This window comes from Peromyscus maniculatus, chromosome 20 (genome assembly GCF_049852395.1).
Source record: "Peromyscus maniculatus bairdii isolate BWxNUB_F1_BW_parent chromosome 20, HU_Pman_BW_mat_3.1, whole genome shotgun sequence".
Classification (NCBI taxonomy): domain Eukaryota; kingdom Metazoa; phylum Chordata; class Mammalia; order Rodentia; family Cricetidae; genus Peromyscus; species Peromyscus maniculatus.
This window is the reverse complement of record NC_134871.1, coordinates 27222340-27246303: the sequence shown is the minus strand read 5'-3', so window position 1 is coordinate 27246303 and position 23964 is coordinate 27222340. Positions and strand designations below refer to the sequence as shown.

Here is a 23964-nt window from a genome sequence, read left to right as displayed (position 1 = left end):
TACATACTCATGCACATTAGACACATACACATAAAAATAAAGCAAGTTTGATGTGTGAGTGTATGTCTGTAATCCCAATCCTGGGCATTGGACATAGGCTCCCTGGCAAGTCGGTCTATCCAGTCACTTGGGAGCTTCAGGTTCAATGAGAGACCCTGGACAAACTGAGGAAGAGAGCAAGAGAAGACAACACCCAATGTCGAGCTGTCTCCAACACACAGGCACTCGTGAAAATGTGTTCTCTCTCTCCACTAAACTTTGAATCAGTGTCCAACAAGAACGATGAATTACTAAATTATAAAGAACTACTGTTTTTTATCTGATAATACAATTTGGAAGCATTTTATTATTATAAACTTGAAGATTTTGTAACTAAGAAAATGCTGCCTTTTAAAATTCTGTACTTCGTTTTCTATTCATACTTTTAAACATATCCATGCCCTTTAGTCTAACCCAGGAGCAGTAATAAAGGGTGATGTAGCCAGTCTGTTATGTAACTTGGCAAACTGAGGCTAGAGATTCCAGGGCCAGAGCAAAGGAATTATAGTGATGGTCAGTTTGGATGGGTAAGTTCTTAACCATTTCAAAAAGATGTTCTTTGCTCTGCACACTGGTTGTAGGGTATGACTGGAGTGTGTGCATCACTCTGTGCACTGTAGAAATCTCTTTTCCTTGGAGGAAGTCACCACTCTCCCAATTCTGTTTTCTAGTCGCTCTTAGCAGGGAGTAGTGTTATTCTCATGGGCTTTGCAGCCACAGACTGAACATTCCACTATCTTTTGTTTCGAAAGTGTAAACTGTGAGCTGAAAAAGAAAGCAAGGTGTACCTTTTATTACCCCCTTCAGTTTTCTCACTTGTGAAAAAGGATAACACCTGCTTATAGAATAAATGCCCGGAAGTCACTTGTTGGTGTCACTTGTTGTAATAACTAGAAAGGAGCCTTCAAGTGATCTTATCTGAAAATCCAGTAGACCTTCAGCTGTGTTACTGGGGAACTGATGCAGGTGTTCAGTATCTCATAGTAATGCATCTGAAGGTCTAGGTGCTTTTTATCTCAGTGGTTGGCAGATTTTTTTATGAATGTCTAGATAATTCATATTTTCAGTGTTTCTGTTCTGAATTGCACTGATCCATTCTGTTGCTGCTGCAGCTGGGCAGCCCCCAAGACCAATATGTCAGCGAACCAATAGGACATACTCCAGTAAATGTTCATTTGTGGAGATTAGTATGAATTTCATATGATTTCTCAAGTTGTGCATTGTTCTTTTAAAAAAAAAATAAACTAAATTCTCCCCATTCAGACTCTGTAAAGACAGATGTTTGCTTTACAGAATACAGTTTGCTTATACCTTTCTAAACTAATGTGAAGGTAGGATCATGGATACTACAACAGAGCACCAGAGACTGCATTTCCCATGAATGAACCATATCGTTGTACTTCTGTTGTAAATGTGAAGCACTCTGGTGTGTGTGTGTGTGTGTGTGTGTGTGTGTGTGTGTGTGTGTGCGCGCGCGCGCGCGCACGCGCGTGCTTGCAGGCACATGTGTATTTGTGTTGTGCACTTGATATTGAGGCGACAAGTCTCCCTCAGATGTTGTTCCTCAGTAGCTACCTACCTTTTTCTTTGAAATATTCTCCTGCTGGGACCTCTAGGCCTCAACAGATAGGCTAGGCCAGCTGGTCAGAGAGGTCCCAGTGTCCTCCAGTTCCTGCCTGCCCAGCACTGGATTACAAGTACCGCGCCACCTTGCCCAGCGTTTTCATATAAGTGCTCGGGATCAAGCTCAGGTCTTCATGCTGTTGGGAGAGCACTTCCGTGACTGAACCATCTCTCCATCCCGGTCACTCTGATTTGGGAAGGATAACTTTTAGAGGGTGTGTCTAGAATGGTTATCGTGGCCCCTTAGGTTATCAGAGTAATTAGCATACCCCTCTCCACCCATACTGACCAACTAATGAGTAGAATTATTTATTGAGATATCAGCAGTTGCTGCAGAATAGCTCTGAGTCGGTCATCATGAAGAAGAGTAAATGGAGAAAAGGTGCTATTTGGTATGATTGCTTGAGACATATTCAAGTTCTTAAGCACCTCCTGAAAAGGCCGTCTTTATTAATGTGTATACTGCTAGTTTCTATCATTTGAACACTACAGTGTTTGAGTCTGACTGTGCTTACAAGAAGACCCCCACCGTTTCCCCACTGGACACGGGGTCTTCCTTCTGTCCCTTGGAACGGTTGTTTCACAGGCTGGTCACCAAGTGAACAAACTCTGCTCTGATGCATAGCAGTTCTATTGAGGAAGTAGCTCTTCTGAAGTCTTTCTGTAATCCTATCACAGTAGTAGGCTGTTAGAGGAAAGAAGATTAGATACAGTCATTAAAAACATGAAGAACTTCATAACTAGAGTACCAACAAAAGCAGTAATTGAAAAACAATAACAATTAGGTGTTAAGTTCAGCACTTGGGAGGCAGAGGCAGGCAGAACTATGAATTTGAGGCCAGCCTGATCTATGTAGTGAGTTGTAGGGTACCCAGGGCTACATAGCTATAAAAAAATAATAGCATGGATGACTTCCCTCTGGTATTTGTGACCAGCACAGCTGGTTCTAGGGCTTATAGTTTCAGGTCCAGGACCGTGAAGCCACATGTTTTGAAGGGGTGTTTCACCAGATGAGAGAGATAATGTGAACCAGTAGACCTTTTCATAGTCCGCTGCGCCTCTGAAACCTTGAGTCATGACCTAGCATCTTAGTCCTCTGTATTCCATCTTCTTCACCCAGGTTAGTGATAACAGAGCAGTGATGTGGGAAGTCCCTGACTACATCACTGCCTGTGTAAAAGGAAAGTGTCCCTATTAAGAAATGAGAAAGTTGTTAGCTTTGCTGTATGCTATGGTCTATATATCTAGCCTAATACAACAGTTTTATATTTGTTTATACATAGTGACTGACCACATTGTCTTATGTACCAATCACACTTGAACTAATTTGATATAAACAAATAAGAATTGTAATATAACAGATGGTTTAAATTTACCCTTTAACTCAAAATAAATAGACATTGTCATGTATTTTATTATAATTCAAAAATACAAAAAGTACTATCAGTCCTTTGAATTATTATTGGAAACATATGTTCATGGTCTGATGTATACATAACATTTGAGGTTGGAAAATACTGTGTGTGTGTGAGAGAGAGGGAGAGAGGGAGAGAGGGAGAGAGGGAGAGAGGGAGAGAGGGAGAGAGGGAGAGAGGGAGAGAGGGAGAGAGGGAGAGAGGGAGAGAGGGAGAGAGGGAGAGAGAGAGAGAGAGAGAGAGAGAGAGAGAGAGAGAGAGAGAGAGAGAGAGAGAGAGAGAACTAGTAAATGATGTGGGCAAGAGGCCAGAGAGAGTGTGGGAGAAACAGTGTGACTTAGAGCTTAAGGGATGAAGAGAAAAGGATATTTGCTTAAAATGAATATTTTATAGACAATGTCAGACACTAAAAGAGAAATAATTTTTTAAACAAAAACTACAAGTACAGATTTTTATAGTCAAATGACCTGATTTTGAAACCTCTTCCCCAGGCTTATTAACTTTCATGATCTTAGATATGTTACTTCATTTTTTCTAAGGTTCAATGTTAACATCTATTAGGAGTTTAAATATAACCTGCCTCCTTGGGTTGTTAGGACAAGTGTAGTAAAGGCTGTGAAGTATTTAGAGTAGTGGCTAATATTTTACATGTGTCAGTATTTATGTTTTATATCCTGGAGGAAGATCATAAGGACCACGGTTCATTTTGCATTTAAATGTAATGATAAGAATAACAAGGGAATAAAGGAAGGATAGACAAAAGACACAAGTCTATCAACGCTGGTGTCAGGTGGGCTGTGCACACTCTGATGGAGCTGCACCAATGACCTCAACTCCCAGAACCCTGCTCAGTTTATGAAGTGAAGCACAGAGGGGAGGTGTTAGCAAGTCCCACAGCGGTTCTCAGTCATCATGGAGGAGGAGCTGGAATTGCTAGTTTTTATACACACTGGTCAATCCTTGGTAAACAGCTGTACGTGAACAGTGGGAGGCATTGCCTTTCCAAACCTGACCCGAAGGAAAAGATTTGGCAGTTTTCCTTAGGACCCCTTCCTTTGTCCGTTATATGTCCAGCTCCTGTAAGACAATATACATTCACCCTTAACCTTGCTGTTCAGGATCTTACTCATTCCTTACAATTGGTCATCTACTTTTCCAGACATTCCCTACTCAAATTATAGTCACCATTAACTCCTTTAACTCAGCCTTTCCAGACTCATTTTTCTGATGATGATTTTTTTTCTCTGAAGACTGAAGCAATTAGCAATCTCCTTTGCCCACCTGCACAATACTTCAGTGCTTCAGGGAAGTCTACTGGTATTCTTCATGCCTGTTGCCCTGGGTGGAATTGCTGTGCTCCTATCTAAAGCTGGTCCATCCTACCCATCTCTTCCTCCTCCTCAAGGACACTACAACAGTAGCTGTTCTCTTCTTTATGTCAGGACCATCTATGCTGCCCTCTGTGCTGGATGAGCCTCAGCAGTTCTAGATATGCCTGTCTCCTCTACCATCTTCAGAACTCAGCACTCCCCTGGATTCCATTCTCTCTTACCTACTCATCATATTCCATTACTTCTTCATGTAAAAACTCAACAGAATCATCTGTCCTCTCTGTGTGCATTTCTTCTTGTGTTTCTGAACTCTTCTAACCATTCTTTTGAAAACCCCTTCTCTCTGTTCCATTGAAAGTGCTCTTGTTCAAGTTATGGGGTACCCTTATCTGTCCAGTTTGCTGTTCTCAGTCCTCACTGAATCCTTCTTGTGGCAATATTTGACAGAGTTGGCAATTTTTTTTTTTTTAAGGTTGGAACACTTCCGTCCATTTGTCTTCCCTTTGTTTCCCTACTTCTCTGGGTACTCTTAACTCTTTTGTCTGATTCCTCATGATCTCCTAGGCTTCTTGATGTTGGAGGAGCTCAGTGCTGAGTGCTTGATACTCTTTGCCCTCTCCTTCTAGTCCTCACTGACATTACTGGTGCTGTCATTTCATCCCGAGGTTCTAAGTATCACTTATGTCTACTGTTCTCAAATCTATCTGTTTGGGCAAGGTCCTTGCCTTTAATTGTAAAAAGTATTTTTATTAATTCATTGTGAATTTCAGACAATAACATTTATCACTTTCACCCCAACTCTTTCCTTAACTCCTCCCATTCACTCCATCTCCATGGCCTACTGTGGTAGCTTGGATGATATGCCCCCATGTTCTCATGGTTTTGGAAATTTGATTCCCAGTTGGCAGATGAATGGAGGCTTAAGAGATATGACCGTACATCAGGAAGTGTGTCACCAGGCAAAAACTTGGAAGTTTCAAAAGACTTACACAATTTTTAATGTGCCTTTCTCTGGCTCCTGCTTACTGATCAAGATGTGAGCTTTTTAATTGTACTTAAGACTGGCTCAACCCACTACTGGAAATCTAGCCACCTACTGAGTGCTAGTGAAGTCATTGATCTTAGAGAAGCACCTAAAGCCACCACTTTACTAGACTAGCATAACTCCTAACAACAATCCAAACATTGGTCTTCATGTCTACAAATAAGGGTCGTCCTCACTCCTTATCAGAGAAATTTCATTTTTGCAATAGATGGAAACCATTACAGAAAACCACAATCAACCAAAAGGCAGAGTTGTGGTACCTAGTCCCGGCAGATACATCTGCAAAACAACCGCACAGCTGAGGCACTGGGAACATTATGGAAGGAGTGGAAAGATTTTAAGAGCCAGAGGATCGGGGAGTTTCCTTTGAGACTTTGTCTCCTAGGAATGTTAGAAGTTACACCGGTGAAATCTTAACAATGTGAGTGCCTAAACATGAGCTGGACAAGCATGTCATCAATAGATGTGGCAAAGTAGACCAGGGCATGGGGTGAGGGGTATGGGTAGAGGGACCCAAGATCATAACCATATACAAAGAATTGCAGGCAACTAAGGGATAGTTCTTCACTAGGGAAGGACACACTAATTTGTTGTACAACACCCAGCTGTCAGTCCTGACATACCTATGAGTAACATTATATAGACTGAGCAGGTTATAGCTAGGAACCTATATGTATATGCATATATGCATGTCATAAAATTAATGAAAAAAGAGGCTATGAATTTGAAAGAGAACGAAGAGTAGTATATGGGAGGCTTTGGTGGGAGGAAAGGGAAGGGAAAATGAAATACTTATGATCTTAAAAAAAAGGATGTGCGCTTTCAGCTATTCTTGCCACTGTTCTTTGCTCTGCCATGAACTCGAACTGTCTAAAACTGTAAACCCAGTTAAACACTTTCTTTTGTATGTTGCCTTGGGCATGGTGTTTAGTATAGCAGTAGAAAAGTACTAGTATGTTCACCAGTTGTGGTCTTTTTTTTTTAAATAAAGTGTCAACTCCAATTTGTGCTAAACACACACACACACACACACACACACACACACACACACACACACACACACACACACACACTCCCTCCCTCCCTCCCTCCCTCCCTCCCTCCCTCCCTCCCTCCCTCCCTCCCTCCCTCCCTCCCTCTCTCAACCCTTTCCTCCCTTTCTCTCCTAGGTGGGGGACCATTCACTGGAGCATGGTCTATATACTAGGAGCCATACCCTTAAAGAAACCTGACTCTTCCCAGATGCCATCAGCTGTCTGTATAGATCCTCAGTTAGTGGTGGGTCTCATGAGTCTCTTCCCACTCCATGCAAGTCCCTTGACTAACTTGATCTCTTGCAGGAAGGAAGCTTTCTGTTTAGTAGCAACTCCATTACTCTGGTTTGGGACCAGTATATGTAGTGTCGTCAATAATAGGATTTTACCAGTAAGTTCTAGTGGGAAATCAAGACCAATCTGTATCCTTTTCCCTTTAATTTTGTTTAATCAATTTTGACTTGGACATCAAGGAATATGTGCATGTGTATGATGAGCTTCTGCTTTTCCCTGCAAACATGTTTTTTCATCATTCTTTCTCTTAGGAAAATTTCCAGTCTTAAACATAAAGCATGATACCATCTTAGCTCTTTTTGCTTACATTAGTATCTAATATTATGGAATAATATAATAACCCTTAAAAAATATTCTAATCTAACTAATATGCCATATTGATTTTTTATCTGTTTTACTGTAATATTAATTGCATACTGAATTTTTTTAAACTTGTAATTTTGACTACTTACTTTGGGTTATAGACTCAAAATCAGAAGTTCAAACATTAGCTGAGTCTAGCTGAGTCTGATAGAAGCTGGAAAGTGCTACCGTATAGGTGTATATTTATTTTGTTCATGTAGATTGCTATATTTTCATGTCAGAATCCAAGTAATGAACTGTAAGTCTTTCATCTAAAAATATTTCATTGAGGAATACTCATTTCATCAGTCATTCCATAAAATGCAATTCTTTTGTCTTTGTCCAATTAGAGAAATTTAAATTATGTATTTACAAAGGAGCCACATTTCCAGTACAGATTATTTTAACCACATCAGAGCGTACCACATCAGAGACTAACTTTTTTCACATTTAAAGGCTCTTAGATACATTTAGGAAACCTAAGTATTTTGTATTGATTGTACTCAAAGATGGATTTTTATACATTTACTTTTAAAAAAGATTTTACTGATAAAATGTTAAATATAAAATACCCATTTGCATATTGGATACTTTTAATTTGGATGTTAGCATGCCTTTACTTTTGCTTATATTTTTTTAGAAAAAAACTACAAACACCATGATGTGTCAAGTTTACATGCCTCAATATTAAATAATGTATTTTCCAGATGTAATTCTCTTTTAGGTAAAAGTCAGTATTCTCATTACTTAGTACAATTAACAGAGATTTCTTGAAGTTACCCCAAATGACACAGTATTCCAATTTTTCTAGTTACTCCCCCTCAAATGTTATTTAAAGACTTGTTTGTTTACAACAGAACCCACTGAAGCAATCAAGAGTCTCTTAAGCCTCTTGAATTTGGACCTTTCCTTTCCCATGTTCCCAAAGGCTCTTATTAGAAGTGACATAACTTCAGGCTTTTTCTAGTCTTACTCTCATGGTACTGTTCAACTTTTTGTTCTAACTCTTTCATTTCCTGTACGTTATAAGTTTGATTTATTCCGTTCAACTTAAATTTTGTTGCTAAACCTGATAGATGATGGTAATGTATACTTAACATACATCACATCAAAGGAGGCACATATATTTGCTCATTGATAAATTCATGATCCACAACTGATTACTAAGTGGAGATTATGTTGAAATGTTGTATTTTTGTTGTTTATTTATTTTGTATTATTTTATATTTTTAGATTATAATTACATCATTCTTTTCTCCTCTCCTTTATTCCCCTCTCCTCCTCCTCTCCCCTTCTCTCTCCCTTCTCTCCTCTGTTCCCTCTCCTCTCCCATATCCTCCCATATCCCTTTTGGTCCCTTTTCAAATTCATGGTCTCCTTATTTTATTAGTGGTTTCATACATGTATTTTGAGCATAACATCTTTTAAGTCTTTTTCTTGGACATAGGGTATAGCACCAACTTTTTATAAATGATATTATCATCTGTCTTCCAACTAATATTACTCGAGGCTTTTTTGTGACTATGTTCTTTTTAAAGTTTAGAAATGGAGTTACTCTCCTAAGATGTGAAGCTGTCGCAGACAGCAGTAGAGCAGCCATGTTCGTCACTCGCAGCCTGTGCCCTTGGACTTTCTGTTCTCCACCGACCTCCTTTGAGCAAGCAGCTCCGCCCTTGGGATCTGTCCCTGGGATTTAGACAGATCGTCTTTCCATGATTACTTAGACTGCCTGTTCTCAGAACCTACGATAAGTATGATAGATCTCTCTGTCGCATGAATTACCAAGTTTATCAACCGTTCATTTGTTAGTATATAAGAAATTACTTTCAGTCTTTATATTATTGCTACAATACTTGCAATACGGGTGGCCCTGCACAGGGCCTCCGGCAGTCATTGAGATCACAGCTATTCTTATCATACTAAGGAATAGTCTGAGTGTCCTTGCCTCTGGGCATCACATGGTAGGGTCTGTTCTTCCTGTTTTGGTTCTCCAGTTTTCCTGTCAGTTCTATACATAGTTGTTACACATGAAAATGTAAGTGATTGTATAATTGAAGATGTTGCACCTGGGTAGTCCGGTGCTTCGTCCGCGAAGGACAGAAGCCTCATTCGCCATTAGTTCCCTCTGCCAAACTCCAGCATTGCTTCAGTGCTCCCTCTCTAGCTTCTACTGCCATTTTTATTGTAGAGAGAAACCAGCTTAGAATTCAGTCAGTGAGCACAGAGCACAGGATTTAAGTGTGAACATTCCAGGGGGAGCCTTGACTTATTACTTTATGGTAGTCTATGCTTGAAAAAAATCTCTACTCTCAAAAGTTATTGCCCCACAAGGAGAATGCAGTAGTGATACTTAGCCTAGGAATCTTAAACATTTGTGTGAAGATAAATGTAAATTCACATACACCTTTGGGTTATTGGCCGTTACTATGAAAGTATTATGGTATTCTATTTGGTTAATATGCCTAGATAGTATTTACTTTGTTTATGTTATTTGCTTTATCCATTAACTCCAATATTCCTAAGAACTGTGTTTATTCTTATCATCATTTTAATACTGAGAAAACACGGGCTTAGCCTTAAGGAAATAATTATACTGCAATTCAATCCCAGGTTCTTGTGATTATAAAATGAGATAATCCTTGAAGTGAGAACTTGAGAACACTGTAATGTAGGAAGGACGCTTGTTAGTATTTTCAGGTTATTGAGAAAACTTAACAGTAATCCAGTATTTGTTCATTTCTTCTCCATGTTTACTTCTAATTTAGTTCTTTCTACAACATTTTGGGAACAGATTGCTCTTTAAGAATGTAATTTGATCATGTCCACCTCTTTATCCACCTTTCTACTCTCCTGCAACTGCTCCATCCCCTTCCCGACTTGATGTCCTCTTTTTAGTTTTTAATATAAAATACTGAATTGGTTTACAAATTTAGCACTGCACCTGCTCAGCAATATTTTAAAGTTATATATTTCATGTCTTGCACTTTTTGTCATATTTATTCCTCAGTAGTTAGCAGTATTGATACTACTACAAATCATGCTTTTGAACTGTTTTTTAAAGTGAAGGCTATGAATCATTCCATCACAGGAATAGGTTTTCAGAAATGGGTTATTAGGTGATTTCTCCTTGTATATGCATCATAGCTTGTAATTATTATCAACCTAGATAGTATAGCCTAGCATATACTATGGTGTGTGTGTGTGTGTGTGTGTGTGTGTGTGTGTGTTACTGGGTAGAGGGGAGGGAATGGGGAGTTGGGGACATGAGGGATGGAGATGGCTGAGTTGGGAGAGGGACAGAGTGGGAGAGCAATGAAAAGATATCTTGACACAGGGAGCCATTATGGGGTTAAAGAGGAACCTGGTGCTAGAGAAATCCCCAGAAACCCACCAGGATGACCTCAGCTATGACTCCTAGCAGCGGTGGAGAGGGTGCCTAAACTAACCTTCCCCTGTAGTCAGATTGGTGACTACCCTAATTATTGTCGTAGAATCTACATCCAGTGACTGAGGGAAACAGATGCAAAGGCGCACAGTTGAAGAGAGGGAGGAGGGAGCAGGGTCAAGATCATGATGGGGAAAACCACAGAGGCAGCTGACCCAAGCTAGTGGGAGCTCCAGGACTCTGGATGGACAGCTGGGGAGCTGCATGGGACTGAACTAGGCCCTCTGAATGTGGGTGACAGTTGTGTGGTTGATCTGTTTGTGGGGCTACTGGCAGAGGGACCAGTACTTATCCCGGGTACATGAACTGGCTTTTTAGAGTCATTCCCTGTGGTGGGATGCCTTGTTCAGTCAGGATCTGGGGGAGGGGCTTGGTCCTGCCCCAACTTGGTATGCCAGCCTGTGTTGACTGCAAGGGAGGCCTTACTCTCTATGAGGAGTGGATGGGGGTGGGGTGCGGGGAGGTGGGGGGAGTATAGGTGGGGGGATGGGAGAAGGGGAGGGAGGGGGAACTGTGGTTGGTATGTAAAAATGAAAAAAAATGTAAATAAAATGTTAAAAAAGAGAGTCATAATTCTGTACTATTCCTAATTGTGTTGTGTGTGCTCAGTGGTCCCACCAGCCTCGGGATCGCTTCCTTCTGAATGTCATCCTAGAAGTTCCTGGGGGTGGCAGTACAGTGTGACAGTTGTGAGAGTAATGTTAATTGTTTTTCAAATTTCATTGTCCACAATCCTCTGTTAGCAGATTTCCAGGGTCTTGCATGGCTTGCACGGTATAATGTTAAATAATAAGATTTTCCACGCAGGAGTTGGAAGGTGGCCTGGTCACTCCATCTCAGTACCAAATGGAATACTTTTATCATTACATAGAGTAGTTGAGGCCGAGAGTCTCCCATTTAGAATAACCCTGTTGAGATTCTTGTGAAGAGTTTCCCTGAGCTCTTCTATGCCCACCATGGGGGAGACTCGCCTTTTCTTGTTCTTTTCCTGACCCTCTGCTGACAGCTAGAGGCTGTGATACTGACTTATTTCTTTGGGGAATAGAGAGCTTTCTAAATGAAATTTGAGTCCTTTCTATGACTACAGGCAGGAATTGAGAACTTCTAGATAATGCAGAGTATTTCCTTGGTAAGAAAGAGGCAGCAGAGGACTTGCTTCTCCTGGGTTGTTGCACTTCCTCCTCATTTGTGATGGCAATCTTGCTCCTCCCAGCAGTGCTAGACGATTTCATAGGATACACCTTTCTTTTAAAATAAGGAATGTGTATTTAAAAATAAGGAAATATTTTTAAACTGTTCAGAAAGTGTCTTAGCAATAAAATATGTTCAGAAAGATAACATTTGTGTCAGAGCATATCTTTGTTTTTCATAACAGTTGCAAATTTGGAAGTATAGTATATTAGTTCTCCTATTTACTTGTAAATTGTTAGTAAAGGTAATATGTAAGTATACATGTATGCATGAAACAGTTTTCCCAGCTTACATTTAAAGCTTTTACATCATTTAAACTCTCATTAGCAATGTGATATTAGGCCTCAGAAAACACTTTCTTGAAGGGCCAGATTGATGGTAAATATTAGGCTCATGTGCTGTTTATATAATCTCTGTTGCAGCTGCTCATTTTCCTGTTGAGTGCAAAGTGACTTTAGACAACAAGCGATAGCTGTGGCTGTATTTCAGTAAACTTCCTTTCTATAAATCAGGTGACTGATGTATAGTCTGAGGACTGAAGCATGTGTTAGCACTAATAAATTTATTTCCTTTGTCAGTGTTCAGATTTAATCTTTTATAATTATATGTCCAGGTTTAGAATTCAATAAGTTGTGAACTTCAGTGTAGCTATATTGTTGTTGTTAGAGTTGACTTACTCTGAGATGGAATCTTGAGAGCTGCATGTGGCCATGAACTCACTGTGGACCCCAGGCTCTTACACAACTCTGATGTGCTTCCTCAACTTCACTAGTATAGAGGAATAGGCAGGGATCACAAAGTAAATAAAATTGTTTTCAATTACATCTTATTATAAAACTCCTCATTGTTAAAAGCAATACGGTAAGAAAATATTAATGTGTTATAGTCCTGCTTTAATTGTATAAATAATTCATATATTTCTGTATTTTGGGACTATGTTCTATTTATAAATTTTTATATCCTAGATAATAATTGCCTGGTATTAAGTGAGTAATACATTTGTATTCTTAATCACTGCAGTCAGATACTCCATTTAATACCAATTACTGTTTAGCAACTAGAAGTCTCTATTTTTAATCCTCTTATTCCCATCTAATTTTTACATCCATGTTAAACTTTTAACGTTGAAATTTTGTGCAATATTTAATATTTTCAGCTCTTCACTTTTACCTATATCTTATTTTATGATTCTGTTACAGAGAGAAAACACAAAATTGAATCCAATGTCTAATAGGGTAAAAAAAAAAAACCCAAAAAACAACAGCAAAAAAAAACCTTTGTACCTCACAATAGTGCTATTCTATGGAATGCTCTATGTAGTATAAAAACAGTGTTATTCCGATTTATCCTCATATGCTTTAGTAAGTATCAGAAAGTTAGGTAGGCTACATTAAAGATGGAGATGGCCTTTTACCTTAACATTTTTTCCCTTCAAAGGCAAGCTAATTAGTATTGCAAGTCCATTTCAGGTTACTTTTTGACAAATCTGAAACTTTGATTTTTGTTTGATTTTAAAGAATGAAATGAAACAATTTTTTAAAAAAGCTTTATGTTCCAAGGATAACAGCCATGATTTTGAAAGATTAAAAAAATAACTTGCAGCTAGAATGGAGAGCAGTGTCTTGTTAGTAGCAATTTTAGGAGCTGTTCTGTGATGTGTACCACTAGTCCTTAGGTGAGGTGTCAGGCTGTGATGGTAAATATCAGGAAATACTTGAAGTGAGGATTTACTATCGATAAAAATTTTAATATTAAGGGGTTTGTAATTAAACAGAAATACATAGTGTTATCTCATTTGTCTTCTGTTTCAATGATTTTGAAAGAGTAATTTAAAATATCTAATGGTATACAGAAATTTAAATACCTAGAGATACTATAATGTGGATGACTCAACATTTATTCTAATTAATTTAGAACATTATCATAACAAAATATTCATGAGCTAGAGAGATGGCTACGTCAGTATTAACAAGATTGTCACTTTAGCATGGAGTTGTGAGTTTGGATCCTTCATCACGTGTTCAGGAAGCTGGGTGTGGTGGCACTTATTTCCAGACACAGTCCTGAGCAGGTGGAGACAAAAGCGTCCCTGGGACTTGATGTCCAGTCAGTCCAGTAGAATTGAAATTGAGAGTAATGCTGTCTCAAAATAAGGTGGAATATGATTGAGGAAGATATCTAGTGCAATTTTTGGCCTCTATACACATGTACACATATGTGTGTGTACATGCATGAACATATACACACACACCAAGAATTATATAAAATTTTATTAGGCTTTCTGCATGAATCTATAAACTAAAACACATGCATATGGTATTTTATTCTGTGCATTTGAAATTTTCACCAGATATGGGGAATTGTATATATTTATCAAGAATAAAATGCTAAATCACTATAGTATAATATTAAATAATAAAAAATCTGAGTCAGATGCAAGGGGATGGACTATTAACTTTGTACATTCTAAAACAGAGAGATTACATCTTGAGCTGATTGGCAAGAGTAACAGCATACAGATACATTTTCTCTCTCTGACACATGGACGGACACACACACACACACACACACAAGTGCACATGAAATCTAGTATTACATGTTCAGTTCATATTGTCTCCCTTAGAATTCAAGACTAAGTGGAATATGCCATTCTTCAATGTTATAGAGTATGTGGGGGTGTGTCTCACCCTTGTGATGTGTTAGAAAAAAATTGCAAATAAAAAGCGTCATGGTGTTTGAAGTTGTTTATGATTTATGTGGGCCACATTCATAGCTATCCTTCATGGTTGTTTCCCAAAGCACCTGTAGATACCTCTGTTGCCTTTATTAAGTGACAACATTCTTACTTTCATCGAGAAAACTGAGTTCTCAGTGACCAAAATGAACCACATGGTGTTTAGTATTGTGGTCCATCAGAGAATTCAAGTTGAACCATGTTAGGAAGGCTCAGTGGTGAAGGATGTGTAGAACTGGGTATTTAGGGAAAGACAAATGCATTTCTAATATGCTAGTGTTTAGTCATTGTTTGTATGGACGGACGTGACAGCAGCGTTGGTGAGTTCAGAAGACAGTGAAGAACTAACTCTCTGTAGGCTAAACCAGCCTCACTGCCCTGCCGCTCTCCTTCCAGTTCCCACCGCTCACTCCTCAGCTTCAAAGATGAGCTTCACTTGAGAGTTTTATTGGTTTTGCTTTAAAAAGACAAAAGTGATTTGAATGATATTCAGAAATAATATTTTATTTGTATATTTACTTTCAAAAGCAGCATTTGTTTTTCACTGCTGGGTTCTTTGTTCTTTAGAGTTAGTTTTCTGTCTGGTACATTTTCTTTTGGCTTAAGTCATTTCTCTCATAATATATTGCAGGATAGTCTTTCTGTAGACAAATTATTTCTGTCATGTGTTTTTTTTTTCTTTTTTTTCTTTTCTTTTCTTTTTTTTTTTTTTTTGGTTTTGGTTTTTCGAGACAGGGTTCCTCTGTGTAGCTTTGCGCCTTTCCTGGAGCTCACTTGGTAGCCCAGACTGGCCTCGAACTCACAGAGGTCCGCCTGGCTCTGCCTCCTGAGTGCTGGGGTTAAAGGTGTGCGCCACCACCGCCCGGCTTGTTTTTTTCTTTTGTCTTGTTTATCTGGTTAGTACTTCGGAACAGGTCATCTGTAACTAGATTTCTAGATGCAGTGAGCGCAGGCGCAGTTGGGGGGGGGGGTGAGCGTGGGCTTGACGGCCTGCACATTTGAACAGTATTTGTTACTTTCCTCCTCTCTTGCAGCCTCTTATTTTTGTGTCATTTTAATAATTCTAAAATATTTTATTTTAGGTGCTGTATTTCTTTGTAGTGTACAAGGACTAGCAGTTAACATTGACCCAATATTGTATACATGGGTCATCTATCAACCACAAAAACGAACAAGTAGACATATGCAACAGGTGAGTGGTCCTGTAAGTTTTTATTTTAACAAATCCAACATTTCTTCTGTTGTGTTGAGTTAGATGCTACTGCTGTTAATGACTGAGATTAGATGATGCAGGTATATCAGGGAGTTAGATGCTGCTGTGACTGTCTTAGATGATGCTCCTGTTAGTGACTGGGGTGAAATGATGCTGTTGTTACTGATTTTCTTCTTATTTATGTGCTAGAATTTCTTTAGGCCCTATTTTACACCTTTCAAAGAGCTGTAATTTTATTTATAAGAAATTGTAACCAAAAAAAAAAAAAAAAAAAAGCCTGGCGGTGGTGGCGCACGCCTTTAATCCCAGCACTTGGGAGGCAGAGGCAGGCGGATCTCTATGAGTTCGAGGCCAGCCTGGGCTACCAAGTGAGTTCCAGGAAAAGGCACAAAGCTATGCAGAGAAACCCTGTCTCGAAAAACAAATAAACAAAAAAACAAAAAACAAGAAATTGTGTTCAACATAGTTTGGCTATTGAAGTAACTTTCTACATAGTTGATTATAAAGCAGAGCGACCATTTTGGTATCCTGTTTATTGTTACACATCTTTGGTTTTATTTAATAAACTTACTTTGAACTTTAACCCTGGCAATTCGATAGTTCTGATATGTATTCATTTGATACAATGCAAATTACAAAGGAATAGGTCATTATAGTTTCTAGAATCATTAAATATCCTGTGTTATGATACATCAATGTGATTCTGACAAACTGTTACTGCTCTCATTTTAGATGAAGTGACATTTTTTGAGGTTTTTGTCTGCAGTAACAGTGTTTAGTAAATAGCAAAATTTAGTCCTTGAGGTCATGTTTATGCTATATTGGATTGTATTTATTCATGAACAGTTGTAATTTTTCAGTATTTTATTTGAGATAATTTTGTTATCATTTTCCTCTTATAGACTAATGCTATTCAATAGGAGACAGATTGTTGCTGGAGTTGTCTCCAGTCCCGCCCGGGCCCGCAGCCACTCAGCCTCAAATAAACACACAGACGCTTATATTATTTAAACTGTTTGGCCTAATGGTTCAGGCTTCTTGTTATCCAGTTCTTTATCTTAAATTAACCCATTTCTATCAATCTAAGGCTTGTGGGTTATTGGTACTTTAACATCTTGCTTTCTCTGTGTCTGGCTGGCAACTCCTGACTCAGCTTTCCTCTTCCCAGCATTCTCCTCTCTGCTTATCCCTCCTATACTATACTTCCTGCCTGGCTGCTGGCCAATCAACGTTTTATTTATCAATCAATCAGAGCAGCACATTCACAGCATACGGAAAGACGTCCCCAAACAACAGATGAACTATAATTACATAACACCAGTCTGTTCAATCCGAGGAGCATTTAGTTGCTGTTGTTCGGTGTTGGGTCACACTGTGGCCTCATCTTGCTGTGCACATGTTCTGCCCCTCCCCTAGCTGCATTACAGCTCCCAAGCAGCAGTCCTTAGAGCCTTGCCAGTCCTTTTTCTTGATTGAATGTCTACACCATATCTCCTGTTTACTATCCATTTTAACAAGCATTTGCTTGTAGACACCAAGATTGTAAACATGGTATCACTAAAAGCTTCCATCCCTCTAAAATATTTAATACATTTGAGAATATTAGAGAGTACCAAAAGGCCCGTTTTGGTGATGGACATTTCACATGATGTGTCCAGTGTGATGTGAAGGCAAGAGGGAATTTTGCTAGGCAGATGGTCTGTGAGAAGAAGGAGTAGGTTACAGTGTGTGCCACAGGAGTGAGGCTGACAGAAGCTTGTTCCTTCCTGAATATTTGGGCAAAGTCAGGAAAGTCAGAATCATGGCAAGGAGGATTCTGGGCCTGAATAAACTGTTCTAGACACCAGCAAAAATAAGAACCTAGTTCTTAAAAGCTTTTGTCTGCAATCCTTGGTGCTGGTAACTGAGACTTCATCCTGAAGGATAGAGAGGAACTGCATGAACCTGTTGTGAACAGACCTGGATCTGAGAATGTTTGCTACAGTCTGGTGTTGGGAGGGCCTCTAAAGGGTTTTCCTGTGTCGACATTCTGAAGTGGAATCTGCCTGAGGATGGCTTGTCCTTTGTCTGTTGTCGGGTGCACCCACACTATGACTTCAGTCAGTCTTACCTAAGTGTTCCAGCCTTTCCGCTAGGACTTACTGTCGTGTCTTTGCTTTCTCATTTTTAGAAACATCCTCATTTTAATCCTTTATATGATTATAATTCTCGGAGTGTATGATTTTCTCTCAGGTGTATGAAGATGGGCAGCAGCTGATGGGTCCATCAGGCCCCTGTCCTGGACCTCAGTTCTGCTGCCTTGGAGTCACTTGTGGTGGAATAACAGGCACATGCCACCATGCCTGTCTAACTATTTAAAGTGTTAAATAAACTTTCAACATAATTAACATATTAAATACATTATTATAATCAGGTCCAAAACATTTTTGTCCTCACATTTTCAGGTTTTTTTTTTCTTCTTCTTATTCTTAGGATAGATTTCCACTTACCTTCATTTTACTGGTTTGTGAAATGTTGTTGTCGTTGTGGGAACCACACTGCAGCCAGCTGCATGTACTATTTTATACCAACCACCAGGCTTACCATAGCTGTCATCCCTTGTTTCCCTGACTGGACTTTCCTTCTCAGTTGTGGCTAAAGCCCAGTATTTAATACTCATGCAGTTCAGCATTGATCTTTGATTCTACAGCAAAAGCACCTTTTTTTTTTCCCTTTGGCCCAAAATCTGACAGGTTTGTATTGGACGTCACTGGCAGTAACATCAGACTTTATTTCACTGAATAAAGAAGAAACGGCTGCTTCCTTGTCTAGCCCTGACTCATGTGTTCAGTGAAGAATACTAATGCTTTCCAGCTTTTTCTAACTTTCAGTGGTGTTCCGTGTTCCTTAAATATGCTGTGATTATTGCTTTATCAGACAAAATAGAATTCTCAAGAATCCTTCAAAAATTGGACTGTTCATATAATCAAAAGTTATCCCCCCCATTCCCAATAACATTATTTCCTAGTTGTCACATCCACATTGGGAATTTAGATTTGATTTGTTCTCCCAGTATTATGTTTATATTTCTCATTACAATCTATGCTAACCTATAGCCTTATAGGTTTTCACACAGAATTCTCAACCCTCATTTGAAAATATTGTATGGGAAATTCCAGATATAACTAATTCATAAGCTTTGATTAATTGTTATTTCAGTATTATTGTTATGTTCTTTTGTTAACCTCTTATTAACATATAAATTAAACTTTATTATATGAAGTATTTGTATGGAAAAAAAAGTAGTACCATTGTTTCTTAGGATCCTTGAAAGACTATTGGTTCCAGGAACTAAAGTGTGTTGATGCTTGAGTTCTCTATGTGCAATGACATAGAATGTTCCCACCCAACCTAATCACATCCTGTCATACTCTGTAGTACCAACAATAATGCCTAATGCAATGTAAATGCTCTGTAGGTGTGTTCCATTGTATGGTGCAGAGAAAAGACCTCTGTAAGTTTAGTATAGTTGCATTCTGCCCTGAATATGCTTGATCCACAGTTGGCCAAGTTCATAGATCCAGAACTTACAGATAGGCAGGGCTGGTTCTGTCTCTTGTGGAGGAAATCCTCGAGTAGTATTGTAACATACTCCCTGAGTATATATGGGGGTTACCTAACACATGAGAGAAACGAGAGAGAGTAGAGATGGTGTGATTTACAACAATGCTCAGTCCCCAGCTTCTAAAAGAGTGTCCTTAGTGATGCCATCTCTGCCCTTTGTTGCTTCATTTTTCCTTTGTTTCTTCCAGCAGCCTGTGGTAGCAGTTCCTCTTGTCCCTTCAGTTAACAGAAGGAAAGAAGAGGAACTCTCTGTTGGAAGTGCCCCACTGGCAAAGCAGCAGTCATACCAAGCCTCAGAATATGCCAGCAGCCCTATAAAAACAAAAACAGTCACAGGTATGTGTCAAGAACAGATGTATCAGTTTTCTGAGGATTAGTTCACCTTATTATTCTTTTCCATGTTTTTAATTAGAAGATAATATTAATTATTGAAGGAGGAAAACTTAAACACAATTTACATTAGTCATTATTCTCTATATAATATAAAAATAAATAGTACAGTGATTACTTTCCCCTTCAAATGATTGGTCTATACTGTGGTATTATTGTTGTTTTTGTCTTGGAGAGGGGTTCTGTCTTTAGTTCGCCCTAGCTTTAGAACTCTCATGCTTTCTAAGTATACTTGAAGATTTATAGATGCTGAATACCATGGGTATAATGTGCTGTTTGTGAATTATGCATCCTCTTTCTCAGATGCCTACCCCTTTTCCCTCTCTTGGGAGGCAATTATGGTAGCAATAATGTTGTTTCTTGAGAATAAACATTTTTTAACTTAAAATTTGATTTTTAAAGTTTTTAATTATTTTACAGTGTTTACTTTCTTTTTCCATTAATTGAAAGTAGATTTTCCTTACCTAATATGTACTGATTACTGTTTCCCTTCCGTCTACTCCTCCCATCTGGATCTACGCCTTTCTGTCTTTCATTAGGAAACAAATAGGCTTCTAAGAGTTAATAATAAAAAAGAGAAAACAAGCCAAGTGGTGGCGCACGCCTTTAATCACAGCACTCGAGAGGCAGAGCCAGGCGGATCTCTGTGAGTTCGAGGCCAGCCTGGTCTACAGAGCGAGTTCCAGGAAAGGCGCAAAGCTACACAGAGAAACCTTGTCTCGGAAAACCGAAAGAGAGAGAGAGAGAGAGAGAGAGAGAGAGAGAGAGAGAGAGATTGAGAGAGAGAGAGAGAGAGAGAGAGAGAGAGAGAGAGAGAGAGAGAGAGAGAGAGAGAGAGAGAAGAACATGAACAAAAACTAACACATTGCAGTTGAACACAACAAACAAACAGAAGGAAAAGAGCCAGAGAGCACACTCAGGAGTCCTGTAAAAACACTAAATTGGAAGCCACAGTGTATATGCAAAGGACCTGTGTAGACCTTGCAGCTGCTGAGCATGCTGCTTCAGTCTCTGTGAGTTCATGAGCTTTGCTCATGTTGATTTAGGGGCCTTGTTGTTTGGTGTCTTCTGTCCCCTCTGGCTCTTACACTCTTTCCGCCTCCTCTTCTGCAAGGTTCCTTGTGCCTTGAGGGAGGCATTTGGTCTCTTATTCTCTGCATAGTGTCTGGCTATGGGTCTCTGTATTTGTTCCTATCTGCTGTAGGAGGAAGTTTCTCTGATGGCTGAACAAGGCACTAGATCTATGATCTATAAGTGTAGCAAAATGTCACTAGGAATCATCATTATGATTATTATTGGAACTGTAGTGTTTGTTTTTACCCTAAGTCCCTGGACTAACAAGTCTTTGGTTCTTGGTCACACAAGCAGTGTTGTGTATGGATTCTTATCTCGTGGAGTTGGCCTTAAGACAAATCAGATTTCTTTGAACATACACTCCACATATTAGTGTGTGTTCATCATTTTTATTTATATTGTATAATAAATTAATAAATTTGGAAAGTTATTTATAATTTATGGTCATTTGCATATATCTAATTTTTAATTGCCTTGTACAATGGAGAAATGAATTCCCAACTCTTGTTTTTCTTTTTAATGAGATGATTGTTTTTTTCTGTTGCCAAGGCAGTTATCTTGCTTTGGTCACCTGTACTACAGGTGCATACCACAACTTCAAGATTTATGCCTCAGTTCTTACTAGAAGTGTTAGTTTTATGTTTTTAGCCACTGATGCAGTGTTGATCACAAGTTTGTCTCTAATGAAATTGTGTGACATTTTTAGTTATGATGACCAAAGCATGGTGATACCAAAGCACTGCATTTGATTTGGCTTTGCAGTTTCAACAAGAAGCACCTTGCCGAGCATGGTGACCCAAAGCAAAAAGAAGTGTGTCTTCTTTTATTCTTATGTAAGCAGTGTTAGCCCCAGGCAGCAGGGCATGTGCAAAGAGGCTGGGAGCATATTAACAGCACAGCAGTACAGGATTTCCTGTACTCTTCAGGAAGATCTATGTCCTCTTAGTCATTAATTCCTATTGGTATGATGCATTTGTCCATTGTTTAGAAGATGATGAAATATCTGCAATAAACACAAAAACTCTGAAAACATAATATTGTGCAACTGTTAATTAGAATTTTATCTTAGATGTTTATATATTACTTATGAGGTCAAAAATAAAAACAGGCAGAAACTATGGCAAGGTAGAAATCAACCAGTAAGAACACACTGAGAAATAGCATGGAAGAATTAGCAGGCAATTTGAATTTAACATTTAGAAAAATGAGATTTTCATTGAGATAGGGATAAAAGAATATGTGTCATCCATTTACCTATACTATTCAATCTACAAACAAATACTTATGTGTCCTAAATATTGGTTTTCTCAAATTATTATAGAGGTGGTGAGAATAACTTAGGAAGGTATAAGCCCTTTACTTTTTACCTACATAGAGTTCTTCTATGGTGATACAATGTGGCATCTTCCCTTCTTTTGTTCCTTTTTTTATTAGTTTAACATGCCATTCTAAAGTCTATACTTTATTTAAATAATAAAGGAATCATTCTAGTCATAGGCAATACACTTTTTTAAGGACAGTTTTTAGTGGGAAGACTGCCAATTTCTGTTAATGTTGATTCTATGACATTGTTTTTTTAATATCTAATTTTAATAACTTGATTAAAAGCAAAATGAGTAACACCACTCCAATCAGTATCCATCAACAACAACTCGTCTCAAAGTTCTCAGGCCATCCTTAATTTGGTTAAGTTTGAATTTGAACAGATATGTTCCTAATTATAGTATGGAATTAGTATTAAGCATTAAAAACTACATTTTTGTGAATTTATGTATTTTAGTTACTTGCTTTAATCATGCAGTTTAGCTTAAAGTTCTATTCTTTTGTAATTAATTATGTATTTAATTTCATTTGAAAATGTTAAAGAATTGAAGATGGACATTAATGTGTAATGTATTGTTGAATTTATTCTCTGAGATAAAATGTAGTGGAAAAGTGTTTTCTGCCTTACATTAGAAAAAGATTGTGTTTCAAGAATTTTCTCCTTTGGGGTATAGACAGAGACCCTGTTCGCCTGTAGATTATAATGATGATCCAAACTTCCATTTATCCAAAATTCGCTCTGAAGAACCAGTGAGTTTGTTCGGCTTTCTTACTGAGCATGGTGACCCAAAGCAGCTTCACTGCAGAGTTGCCCCCATCATGGAAGACGATGACTCCCGTATGGTTGCAGAGGTGGAGCCCCAGTCTTGCTCTTGCCCCTCCTGGAATCTCTGATTCACCCCAGAGACTCCGACGCCCCCTGTAATTGGGGCAGAATTGCATCCAGTTGTTGAGATGACGGGATGGATACTCAGATGAGATCCCATGACTCTCCTTGCTGCCTCCGTCTAAGAGGGAGTGTCCACAGTTAATGCGCCCAGCTAAACATTGAAGTGGTCACTCTTGGGCGTGGTGACAGTGTGCTGTACAGAAATGATACCTGACACCACATAGTTAGTACTAAAACAACTGGGAAATATTGGGGAAGGCAGTGGAAAACTCCGTCAAAACTAGGTTTATCAATGTGATTGTCTCCATTTGTAAATTATAAGAAAATTATTTTTATTTCTGAGTCAAATATACCCTAGTGAAGTACTGCCCTAGGAGTATAATAGAATGTTCTCAGGATACTTTTTTTAGTTTAATTAATTACATTTTGGAACATTTTGTTGAAACCAAGCTAAGGAATTTCCATCTTCCAAATACAAGATGTATATTTCAATCCAACGGCAAAGGGCTGCCCTTTTTTAAAACAAATTAATTTTATCTTTAGGCTTTTTATTTGTGTATGTTTCTTTCCCATGTCTCTCTTTTAAGGTTTTATTTTTTTCATTATGTTTATATTTGTGTGGGGGATAATGTAACCAGACTTTTCTTTTTGGGCTGCCAACTCACAAAAAAATGACACAGAGACTTATTATTAATTATGAAAACTTGGCCTTAGCCTACGCTTGTTTCTAAATAGCTCTTATAACTTAAATTAACTCATATTTTTAAACTATGTTCTTCTGTGCGCTTGTTACCTTGTCCTGATTGTGCCCACTCTGGTTGTTCTGTGTCTGGCTGGTGACTCCTCCTTTCTTCTTCCCAGAGTTCTCTGTCCGTAGAAGTCCTGCCTAGCTCATGGCCATTCAGCTCTTTGTTAAACCAATTACAGTGACACACCTTCACACAGTGTAAAGGGATATTCCACAACATTTCCCCCTGTT

General features: G+C 38.6%; 1 protein-coding gene across 8 annotated transcripts in view; it reads left to right on the top strand.

Annotated features, from left to right (window-relative positions):
* Window positions 1-23964, top strand: part of Vps13b (vacuolar protein sorting 13 homolog B) — a 568282-nt gene that overhangs the window by 191699 nt on the left and 352619 nt on the right. For 5 of the 8 annotated variants that reach the window (XR_013046389.1, XM_042264499.2, XM_042264501.2 and 2 more), the window contains exons 20-21: window positions 15576-15685; window positions 19498-19645. Coding sequence is in view for 7 of the 8 variants with exons in the window: in XM_042264499.2 (XP_042120433.1) it covers window positions 15576-15685; window positions 19498-19645 (258 nt within the window). In the remaining variant the exon portion in view is untranslated. The remainder of the gene's footprint in view (window positions 1-15575; window positions 15686-19497; window positions 19646-23964) is intronic. The other 3 variants (XM_076555926.1, XM_042264498.2, XM_076555927.1) reach the window with 1 other exon arrangement.